Source organism: Uloborus diversus, chromosome 3 (assembly GCF_026930045.1).
Source record: "Uloborus diversus isolate 005 chromosome 3, Udiv.v.3.1, whole genome shotgun sequence".
Classification (NCBI taxonomy): Eukaryota; Metazoa; Arthropoda; class Arachnida; order Araneae; family Uloboridae; genus Uloborus; species Uloborus diversus.
The window spans coordinates 178,948,636-178,961,189 of record NC_072733.1 but is presented as its reverse complement, the minus strand read 5'-3'; the positions used below and the strand labels follow the sequence as shown (position 1 = coordinate 178,961,189).

General features: G+C 32.7%; 1 protein-coding gene across 1 annotated transcript in view; it reads left to right on the top strand.

Moving 5' to 3' along the window:
* The window catches only part of LOC129219309 (chloride channel protein 2-like), a 141,187-nt gene that overhangs the window by 112,970 nt on the left and 15,663 nt on the right, over positions 1-12,554 (top strand). The window contains 6 exon segments of the mRNA XM_054853658.1: positions 832-947; positions 1,261-1,397; positions 4,516-4,664; positions 4,666-4,703; positions 6,946-6,955; positions 8,898-9,021. Coding sequence (XP_054709633.1) covers positions 832-947; positions 1,261-1,397; positions 4,516-4,664; positions 4,666-4,703; positions 6,946-6,955; positions 8,898-9,021 — 574 coding nt within the window.

The following is a 12,554-nucleotide window of genomic DNA, read 5'->3' as shown; positions in this document are numbered from 1 at the left end:
TCACTCGGGTTGCCGTTTTGGGTGAAGTTGACTAAGCCCGAGATTCTCTTGGAGTCAAATTTTTAACCTCTTAGCTATAAAAGTATGAGTTCTATAGGTTTCTAGCCTTTTTAGATACTACCTACGAACCTTTTACGTTCAAAAACAATATATATAGACGGCAGCACGAGGCAGAAATAACCACATGAAACGAGATAGAATAAGGGTTTAAATTCGAGTTTTTGTGCTTTGAAATGTATCTTACAAAAGCAAATTTTATTAAATAATGTTTATTTACAAATTAAACCTATTTTCAGATATTCGTTCAAGATTTAGGTAAGTTTTTAATTTAGTCTGGGTAAACTTTTATGGTTAAAAATGATGTTTTCCTATGCAGAACTTTTTTTTTTAGTTTCAAACATGCTTTTTTCAACAATTTCTCACTAAACATTTATTTTTATTCATTCAAATTGTTCCTTTATTACAAAAGAAAACATCTTCAAGTATATAATACAATAAAAATTACTAAAATACACATCTTCCTAGTATTTAAAAAAAAATCATGCGAAGCGCCAAAACACCCCAGTCTGGAGGGACATATGCAGTCGAAATAGCTCAGACTTGAAAGTGTTAAGAGTTTTTTGGTAAGAAGATGAAAATTACCAGTTATTTATATTTTATCCAATCTCGTTTTGTTCTTTTTGGAATTAAATACTTATTTTTCTTTTTTGATTAGAATAAAATATATATTTTCTATTGCGTGTAGCATTATTAAAGAAGGAAGATAGAATGTAATATACACAAATGTCTTCTCTTCATTTTTCATCTTAAGTTTTTTTCTTTCATTTTCAGATAGCTGTGTTAATTGCAAATGCCATTGCTCAATCTTTACAACCTTCCATATATGATAGTATTATTCAAATAAAAAAATTGCCATATCTTCCTTCCATCATTTCTACTTCATCACAGTAAGTATCTCTATTAAGTAATTGTTTCTGTTTTTTTTTTTTTTGCTATTTTTGTTTATCTGGCCTATGATATTCTCTTTTGAAGTATGAATTGTAAAGTAGTTTTTTTAATGCATTTCTCTGAATCTTTATTAATATAAAATGTTTTGAAATACTCTATTATTAATTTTTCTATGGAATTTTCTTTCTTAAGATTAACAGATCAAAAATTGAGAAAACATCAGAGATGATAAATTTTATAATCCAATAGTAAAATCATATGAATGTTTTTTTTTTTTTTTTAATTTAACTGTATCTTATTAATTTTTTTTAGAGCTCATAATGTGTATGTAGACGACATAATGGTGCGTGAAATAGTTTATGTATGGCAAGGTGCTACTTACAGGGAGATCAAGGGTGTCCTTAAAGCAAATAAAAGATTACAATCTTTTCCATTAGTTGAATCATCAGGTAATATTTTGTTTTATTTCTTAAAACTTTTAAATAATGAAAATAGATTTTACCATTATTTCTGTAAGTGTGGATGCTGTTATTGTTTCATAAAATATCAAGTAATGTCATCCATTTTCTGATATGTGGAAGATTGATAGTATGCTTCAAGAATTATTTAATGCAGGGATTCCCAAACTGTGGTCCGCATACCCCTTGGGACTCCGGCGAACCTTAGTAGGGGGTCCGTGGCGATATTCGAAAAAGAAAAGAGTTTTAAAACATTTAGTGATGCTTAAATTTTGCATTTAAAAACTAGAATTTTCATCTTCAAAGTAAGGAGTTGTCTATTGAGCCCTCGACATCTCATGGCACGACGTGGCTAAATCATGCATAGTTGGTTGAACTGTTATCTGCTTCAAAAAAACTGTGCAGTCAGTCGTCATGCAAATTTGAATTTTTGATGAGCAACCTTCCAACTGTATCTTGAAATCTACCTTCCAGGATACTCTACCTCGATGGTCTGACTAAAATAGAAATACCTTGGCAATTGGTTCTTTCAGAACAATATTATGTTAGAAACCCTGTTATGCTGAATTTTCTCACAAACTCTGAAAAAATAATTTGTCTAGATCCTACAAATTTGACCTGGCTCCTAAGATTTTTTCAATTTTTGTCTGTGCGTATCTCCATTTTTGGCTTCAGCTGGATAACAAAAAAACACCAGAAATTATCTATTGCTGGGGCAAACCTAACCTGCCGTTGTTGTAATGCTGCAATTAGGATTTGCATAGTCTTCACAATGCTGCCATGTTAGGTTTCCCCCAACTATAGATGCTGATCCTAATGTTTAACTCCAGCTGTCAACAATTAAACCTAATATATTAAAATTGTGTCAGTTAAAATAACTTCACTTTTTTCCTTAGTTCGAAGTTCAATTTTGAATTTTAATTTTTACCTAATGATTTCTGTCTGTTCAACTTGGTGTAAATAAAGTTAAGCTTTGTAAACTACCTACCTTTTTTTTAATTGTGATATTCCCCTCTACTTAGTAATGATTAATTTAATTAAGTTCTATTATCTTTTTACTAAACGTGTATCTATACAATCTAATGACAGAGGGTCCGCACTGAACATTGATCCATTAAAGGAGTCTGCTGGCTATAAAGTTTGGGAAGTCCTGATTGAATGTATCTGGTAATAATGTATTAGATCCTTTTTCTTCAAATTTCAAGTCTTAAATCCTTTGTAACATCAACTATTTGAAAAATGAAAAAAATTTTACTTGGGTTGGTTAAATATTTAAATGATTTTGTTTCATATTCTCACCAAAAAGTATCCGGTGTTTGCATTCTTGTTATCCAGTTCCTCATTTTTCTCCAAGAAATGCCATAGCCTCATAAATGCTGTACAGAAACTAACATAGAATGAAAATTCACTGTAGTGCATCAATTACAATGGTTCTTTTAAAAATGGTATTAAAGAAAAAAAAAGTACTTAAAAACTTAAGTTAACACAAAACCCGTTTAGTAATTCATCAGTTCAAACCAACCAAAAAAAAAAAAAAAAAAAACTCAATAAATGATGATACACACAAAGAAAGGAATGTATGCATCTACATTTTTCCTCTCCCCTTGATTGTTTTAAGAAATTACTAGTGTGGAAAGGAAATATTTTCGCGCTCATTTAGGGAGAGGCAAAACTCCTCTTTGACCTCCTAAAAAATGTTCTCTTAGTCTGAAATATTTCTACAGGTTTCTTAATGTAGGGATTTTATTCTCATAAAAAGTGTCAAAATTATCATGTTTTTTTGTTGGTATTTTAAAGAATCATTTAGCCTGTCATTTTATGTTCTCCCTCTCTCTCCTTTTTTTTAATGTCAATTAGAATATTTCTAAAATTTTAATAATTTTTAATTTCTAAATGTATTATGAATCATTGTTAGATTACAACACTTCAGGCAAAAAATAAACCGCAACCTTAAGAAAACCGGTTCGTAATTATTTACTATACATTTTTATTATTCTGCCTCGTGCCCACTGCAATAGGATTCTTTAATTTTTCATCAGTCATTTAGGCATAGTATTTAATTAACCATAAAATAAACTTTTTACCAAGTGAAATCCTCATGAAAGGAATGGGATAAAATATTAGTAAGTGAGTTGCGGCCTATAACCAAAACTTTTGTGGTACGTTTAAAGCTCTGTACTAAGGCTAAAGGTAGCCACTTTGAAAATATATAAATATATTAGACAAAATAATGTATTTATATATGTTTTGAAGTTAGGTCGTAATATTTTCATTAGCATTAAAATTGTAATGTATCAACTGTGTCCAAGTTATTTCTTGTCATGCTGTACATTTAGGGTCAGTTGAGATAAAAGGAAACATGGGATAAATGGAAAACAAACCCTACTATCACACTTGTAATTTTTGAAACTAAACTGTTCATGAGTGGAAACTAAGTAAATTATAAAAGACATGCTGATAGTTCTGTGCATTTTCAAGCACAGTCGATTTGTAGACTTCAACATGACACTGAAAAAGTTACTTTTTAAAGTTATCTTACATTTTCCCCTCCAGCGGGTTTACAAATACAAAGTAACTAAGTTTCAACTTGTTTGCCTTGTCATATAGAAGATTACTAAAAACTTTTGGTGAAATTTGCTTTCTAACCTTCTACAGATTCTAATGTGATTGGTATAGTGCAGTTATTTACCTACATCAACCTACTAAGGAAATAAATTTGGAGTGTTTCAGTGTACCCCATAGAAATACAGTAATTGGATCTTTATCCCTTCTGGGATAAATGGGAACATGATTTCATTCACTAACAATCAATCATAAAATCAAAATTTTTATACCTAGTTACTTTTGGACAGTTAGTGTTGAACACAATGCATCAAAACTGTGTCTCAATCCATTCAGAAGAAAGGGAAGGATCTAAAGTTGGAGACTTTGGAAATTGTAGTTTTCTTGTACCTCAACTGACCCTAACATTTTTTAGTAGAAAGAAGTGAAATTCTTACCAAATACTTTGTGATATTCTTGTTGTATTCAGAAATATTTTTCATTCTAATGGGTTACCTTGTCACAAGTTATAAATAATACAACTTTAATTTGATGTAATTCATTTTAGAATCTATGATCTTGGCTGGGTTCAGTTCAGAGAGAATGGAACTGATGAGATTGCTGGAGAGGCTCTTGGGGCGTGAGAGACGTCTTCAAGAAGTAGCTCGAAGACAATCTGTAGATGAAGGAACTTATAAAGCTGCTCAAGAGCAACAGCAGAAGAATGTCTAGATTCGAAGTTATTCCAGTTGCTGGGTTTTAACTAGGGTAAGTTATGGGAATCTTGCTGTAATAACTATTTCTGTGTGAATCAAGTTTATTTTTTGTTAACATTAAAGTGGTTTTGATAGTTACTTAGTCCTTTAAAGCAAGAAGAAAATAACAATCCATTCTCTTAAATAAGTGCTTAGTTTTTTTATCTTTCTTTGTCTGAAAATTTTATGTGTATTCTATGACAATATGTATTGTATAAAAGACTTAATTTTATGATTGTATTTTATTTTCATTAAGAACAAGGTACTGCTATGTGACAGCCAAATCCCCCCCCCCAACCCATTTAACCCATGTGAACTTTTTTCTTCATTTCTTGGCTTCTATTTCTTTTAAAAGCTTTAGTGCTTCTACTAGGTTGAATCAAAAGTTCTTTCTTATTTTCACCTACAAAAGAAATGCACAACAGTCACACAATACTAAAGATTTATTTCCTCGAAGTAAATTCCATTATGAAGTATGGTTTTGTGCCATCTGTCTGCCAAAAGTTCAATTCCATGCTTGTACCATTCAGGCGACTTTGATGCAAAAAACTCTCAACATCATTCACATTAGCGAACTGCCATCCGGACAGAAAGTGTGCCAAGGACCAAAAAAGATGATAATCTGAGGGAGGCAATGTCTGGGCTGTACGCTGGATGGGGCAAGAGCTTCAATACCTTGCAGGTCTTGAAGTTTATCTTTGGTCAATCTGGCTCTGTGTGCTGGAGCATTGTCATGTTGCCGGAGTGCACTTTGTCTGTTGACTAGTGCTGGATACCGAGCCTTCAGAATGTCGTAGTCTTTGCAGTTGTTGAATATAGAGGTCAGGGTTCACAGCACGGCCATGTGGAACAAACTCAAAGTGAACCGCTCCCTCGAAATTCTACCACGCGCACAGCAAGACCTTCTGTTCAAAATGACCCATTTGACAATGGGTTTTGGGGGCTGGCTAGGATGTCGCCACTGTTTTCCCATGTCTGGATTTTGGGAAAAGATCCATTTTTTATCTCCAGTAACGATTCTGTGTCAAAATCGAAGATCTTGGGGGTTGGAAAGTAGTTCTTTGCAGAAGTTCACTCGCCGTTGCTGCTGGAAGGGAGTCAATTCGTGAGGAACTTCTCGACAGCACCTATTCACGAGCCCTAGTTGGTGGAGGTGTTGATTGATGGTACTTTGGGAAGGACCAAGTTCTGATGATAATGCTCGTGTGCTAGAACTTGGCTGGTGTTGGATAGCTTACAGCAAAACTTCGTTATCGACAACAGATGGCTGTTCAAATCTTGGTTTCTCTTCAAGGGTCATATCATCTTCCTTGAAACGCTTAAACCAATTTTGAGCAGTGCACTCATTCACAGAACCTGGACCCTCAACATCATTAATTTCTTTTGCCACTGCCCTTGCATTCAGACCTTTTTTCCAGAAGAAACGCAAAATAACACAAATTGCTATCTTATCCGCCATTTCAAGAAACTGCAATGTCTACACAGGTACGAGAAATCACGGCAACTGATGGGGATTATCAAGATCAAACTCCACTCTACCATTTTAGATCAGCTGCGCAGGAACTATAATTTGCATATGTTACATTCAGGTCTGCCGATCCAGGACAGGGAAAATATGAAAAAACTTTTGACTCAACCTGGTAACTATTCAATTATCACTTGTTTGTTCTCCTTTAATCATGTTTCTAACTTCCTAATCCTGTATGACTTTTTCATTTGCAATTCAAGGTCGATAGATTTCTTTCTTCAAAAATTTCTTATGATATTCTGTGCTGGTTTTTTTTTTAATTTTTTATATTTTTTTCTACATTTATACTGTTTTAGAGTTACAGTTGTGTAAAGAAATAGCAAGGTTACGCAGCAGCTGCTTCTCAGAATGAGAGTGATTGAAAAAGGGCATAGTAAATGCATAATTATGCTCAATGCGCATGTTACCATAATCCACTGACTGTCATGAGGAGAAATTATTGTAATTGTCTGTATCTACTTGATTGGTTGTAAATATGAATGGTCATTAAGCAGATAGGTTGCCAAGTCAAGAGTTCTTGTATAGTGCATGATGTTACAGAACTCAGAGGACAAAAAGTGAAAGTATCTTTTGAAAAGTTTTTACTTACTTGAAAATTTAAAATATACAGTGTATATTATGCAAAGCATGTTAGTTCTACACAGTCAATTCTTCTTATACACTTAATGTAAAATCTTAGTTACTTAATTTTATGTGCAATCTAAAATATAGGCAGCTTCGCTAATGTTTTCATAAACTTGCAAAAAAATAGTAAAATAAATAAATAAAAATAATGTTGTTGTCAAATTATGCCAAATTAAAAATAATGAAATTTTAAAGTATCTAAAAATCTTTTGCCCCTATATGTAAAGTGCTTGAAACTTTTAAAACATTCAATAGCATTTGTGACTGAATATGAAATGTATAACTGAATAGATTATTTCAGAAAGGGCATAAGTCCAACTAATGCAAATTTTCTGGAATCAATAAAAAGTGATTATTTCATTCATAAATGAACTAAATTCTACATTTTTTTTTTGTGCCTAATCCAGCCACAAGTAGGATTATTACCTCACCTTCAATTATGTTTCCTTTTGTCACTAAAATTAATTTAATTTAATTATTTTTTTTAAACTTTGACTTATGTTACTTCTACAATAAATATCCTGAAAGGCTAGCTTAGAGTTCTGAAAATGTAAATCAAGTGAATTGTTTTTTTTTTTGAAACTGATAATAAAACATACTATAACAAAGTGACAAAAATAATTAGTGAAGTCCGTATGCATAATTTCATTATCTTAAGAAAATAGATCTTGTATTTTCCTCTTTCTCTCGTCTTGTTTTTGTGAAACAATAAAGTCTGGCGTAAAAAGAATTTAAAAAAGTAAAAACTAACAAACTGAGAAAAAAAAGCAAAAGTTTCACATGTGTATAAAACTATATATTCATATTTATCAATTGCATCCTCCACGGAAATCTTCTCTTTCTATTTTTCTCTTGTCTAGTTTTAGGTACCAAATTCTATGTACATATTAGCATGATTCTGTTCAAAATTTTCACTAAATAATCATCTTGATAACTTATTTCTTTCTACAATATGACAATTTTCCTTTTATACTCAATGTTGGCAAAAGTAGTTCAGCCAAGAAGCGTTTCTTTGCTATATGCTCTTAAACCGTCTATAAAATAGCTAGTCTGAAACCATTCCTTTGGTTTTCTATCGAATATTTAAACGTTATGAATGCTGAGAATTGAAAACATTTGTCACCCAGTAGAATCTTTTTCCAAAATCTCAATTTGGGAGAAAAGTTCTCTTAAAAAATGAAGGGCACCACTTTTAGCATTTACAGATTTCATTGTTTTCAACAGATTTGATGGTTAATCTTGGTGTAATTTCAGAATTTCCTCACTATATAAGAGGTTGAATTTCACATGGTAATAATCTGTCATATCTGTTTAACATTCGTTTTACTGCCCCAAAATCCCGGTCGCAAAGGACAAACAAATGTCCTCTCAGAGGAAAGTCATCAGCAATCTTGTTAAATTTATTCAGTGTTATTTCTAGAAAAAGTCTCCTGCAGTGTTGTTCTTATTTTGACCAGCATATATCTCATGGAAAGTGTAGTTTTTTTTTTTGTTTTTTTGCTATTTCTAATGTAGTGTTAATAAAATTAATGAGAAATTTGCCAATTTCATACTGATATTTGTCTGCCCTATCTCTACCTAGGTTGTGATTTTGAATCCCTCCTAACCCTCCTAAATGATAATCCTACCATTACCGTAATAATGCTAGATCAAAGGAGTTATTTGTTTTTATTTCATTGCGCCAAAAAATCTAGTTCTATGATCTTGCCATATATTCACATTGCGTCTTACTATTTCTTCATCCGCATTTAGTGCAGAAAGGGCATAAGTCCGGGACTTATGCCTTTTCTGCACTAAGAGAAAAATGTGGCTCCTAATTAAAGGGCTTTGTTGTGCTAGGCTTGACTTCCCTGCTACTCTAGTCGATTTCTCTACATACAAATATGGTAAAACCACAGCTAACTCCTTTTTGAAAAAAAATGTGACTTGTGCCCTCTCTGAAACAATAAATTCAACTACTTTACTGTTTTCAGCTTTTACCTTCAGAACAGCATTGAATTGTTAGACAAATTCTGTATCTTTTTTAATTGTACTTTATTTTAGTCTTCATCAAGAGGCTCTCCTCCACCATCTCCACCGATGACGCCTACATCTCCTAAAAAATCTATTTTAAAACATTCACCCATGCATTCCCCTTATTCTACAATTACTTCTAGTATTGCTCATGGTTAGTACATACAAATATTTCACTTTTTTTTACTAGTTATTTGCATGTTTTTGTATTTAAAAAAAAATATCATGCTGACTGAATTCATGTGTGAATTGTAATTTTTATTGTGTCTCCAATAACAATTATTATAATTTATAGTTACAACAAGTAATTATATTTGCAACATAATTTCAAAAGAGCAGAAAACTTAGCTGGCAATATTTTTTGCTTGGAGTTTCCTATTTTATTGCAGTTATTTTATTATACTAATGTAAAGTTTATATTTTGCTTAAAACGTTTTATCTTTATACAGACCTGCCTATCCTTGGATATTTTGCATAAGCTTTCCAAGTGAAGCTAAGAAGAGTTTTTTGAGGTTGCTATTAAATTTTGGCCTGCAAAAAGAAATCTTTTAAAGATAGAACTAGTTCACAAACTATTTTCATTATAGAACTAATAATTAACTATCAGATTATGAAGTTGTTGGTTCAACGAAGAAATGAGGTAGAAAAATAAAGTCCCCATTTTGGATATCCAGTTTAGTACTCATGTGAAACAATTCACTTTTTTTCCTTCTGAGGCTTATAGCTCCAGTTCTATTGGACAGATCCAGATGAAACTTCAAATACATGTAATGCAAACCAGATTTTTACCAAAAAAAAAAAGAGAAAAATTTAAATTTGCCACCTGGTGACACTTTAGTGACAGAAAAAGTGAAAAAAACAGTTATAAAATCAAAGAATAATGAAATATTTTATTTATTTACACACTTATTTTCTCCATGTACACATGGCCTCACACAACATTTCAGTAGGGATGAGACAAAGCAAGGCTCACGATGCTAGCTTTTAAGTCTGTTTGATTATTATACCTTTTTAATAAATAATGTTTGAGAGAACCCAAACAACTAAAAGTCACAAGGGTCATATCTGGTGACCTTCTGGGTAGGCAATCGGGAAAGAATAAAGACGAAACATTCATCAGGAAAGTTGGCTTGAATCACAGCCTTTACTCATTCCGCTGTTTGAGCAATTGTTTTGTCACTTGATGGTGGCTAAACAGCCAATTTATCTTAAGATTGTGCTGTTGAAGCATTGCGCTTACTTTGGAAACAAGCTTCTTGATGCATACGTTCAGAAACAGGTTCATTTCAGACGAATGATTCCTTTGAACTATAGTATCGCATTCAGAGGGACAAACTCTTTAGATGCACCATGTTTTTTCCCAACCCTACTAATACATCACATGAAGCCGTTGACAATGGGGTTATCAGGCGTTTTGTTGATGGGCAAGATGTGCGCATAAAAAGTGTAATTTAATAAACTAGTTTGTTGTTCTTTGATTTTTAATTGTTATCTTTTCAGTTTATGTCATTTAAGCGCCACGTTCGGGCAAAATTTCAAATTACATTTTTGTGAATACGAGGTGTGGCTAGAAAAAACCGAACTGATGCTATAAAAAAATTTTATTTTCCATTATTTACAATTTGATGTTATCTCCTTCAATGTACTCTCCTCCTCGGTCTATACACCGCTCCATACGAATTTTCCACTGTTCATAGCAATGCTGCAGATCATTTTCAGTAAGTCCATACATTACTTCCGTCGCTTTTTCTTTTACTGCTTCAACACTCTCAAATCTAGTTCCTTTCAAAGCTGACTTGACTTTAGGGAAAAGAAAAAAATCACAGGGGGCCAAATCAGGTGAGTAGGGTGGATGGTCTAAGATGGGAATGTTGTGATTGGCTAAAAACGTGTTCACTGACAACGCATTGTGAGCTGGGGCATTGTCTTGGTGCAGGATCCATGTCTTTTTTTCCACAAATCGTTCCGTTTTCTCCGTACTCGCTCACGTAAGGTAGTCAGGACGCTAATGTAGTAATGCTGATTCACTGTTTGTCCCTCTGGTACCCAATCAATGTGTACAATCCCTTTAACATCAAAAAAAACAATCATCATTGCCTTGAATTTCGATTTTGACATTCATGCTTTTTTTTGTCGTGGAGAATCAGGAGATTTCCAATGCATCGACTGGCGTTTGGTTTTGAAATCGTAAGTAAAAAACCACGATTCATCACAAGTAATAACATTTTGTAAAAAGGTGGGATCTCTTTCAATGTTTTCTAGGATGTCAGAACAAATCATTCTTCGGCGTTCCTTCTGTTCAATTGTGAGACACTTTGGAACCATTTTTGCACACACTTTGTTCATGTTGAAACTTTCATGAAGAATCTGCCTAACACTTTCCTTGTCAATTCCTGTCAACTCAGACATTGCTCTGATTGTTAAACGGCGATCTTCTCGAACAAGTTTACCAATTTTTTCAAAGTTTGCATCAGTTTTTGCTGACAATGGTCTGCCAGTGCGAGCGTCATCACTTGTGTCTTCGCGGCCATCTTTAAATCGTTTAAACCACTCAAACACTTGTGTTCGCGATAAAAAATCATCGCCGTAAACTTGTTGCAACATGACAAACGTTTCACTTGCAGATTTTCCAAGTTTGAAAAGAAATTTGATGTTAGCACGCTGTTCTTTCTGTACACTCAACATTTTTCCGACGCACAGACAAAACGTCAACTACTTAGAACAGACGCCACGGGCAGACTGAGTGCAGGAGGCAAATGAAACTCGAGCAGTAGGCGGAGCAAGAGTCACGTGACAGGCCAGGCGACTTTCAGCCTTATTGCATTCGTTTTATTGTTTCACCTGTGGTAGTTCGGTTTTTTTCTAGCCGCACCTCGTAAATCTTGTCTCCATGATCTACATAACCTAATTTGAAGTTTCATTTGGATCTGTCTTGTAGAACCGGAGTTATAAGCCTCTGAGTACAGTTAGCTTAGTTTTAATCACCCCCTACCTTAATATAAGGTATAAACATTCTTAAAAAATATTTCTGTTTAAAAAATAATGATTTGTACTTGTTTCAGGTGTAACATAAAAAGTCACACCTATGCACCAATCATTACTTTTGAATTTTTTTTTTTTTAAGTTGTTACTTTATGTTGAGGTACATAATGGTTACTGGTATTCAAATATAGGCGTCTCTCCTATAACACTGTACTTCTACATCACAGTTTCAATATCAAACGGTACCTAATTTGCGATTATTATAACACTGTTTTGATATTACTCGGTACAAAACTTGAATTTAACACTACACAGTTTTGACATGACTCGAATTTTAAAATATTGAATTTCATTTTTGTCTAACATGCTATAAACCATGTATGATAATAACTCTGATATGATTTTACTTCATTTTTATGAAATTATTATGAAAAATCTTCTGCCTTCAATTCGTAAGTTTTGTTTCCCCGTATAATACTAACTTGTAAATTTTAAATACTTTTTTCTTCGCATTAATGTTTTAAAAACAAAAATGAAAATTATTTTGTTTCCAATGCATTGTAAGAAAATAGCATTATGATTAATCATAAGCTAAATTTGGCAAATGATAAATAAAAAATGTAGTTGAAACAAAAAAAAAAGAATAAATCTATTTCGTGAATTTAATATTTTGTTTTGTTGTTGTTGCTCAGACAAACTTTATTG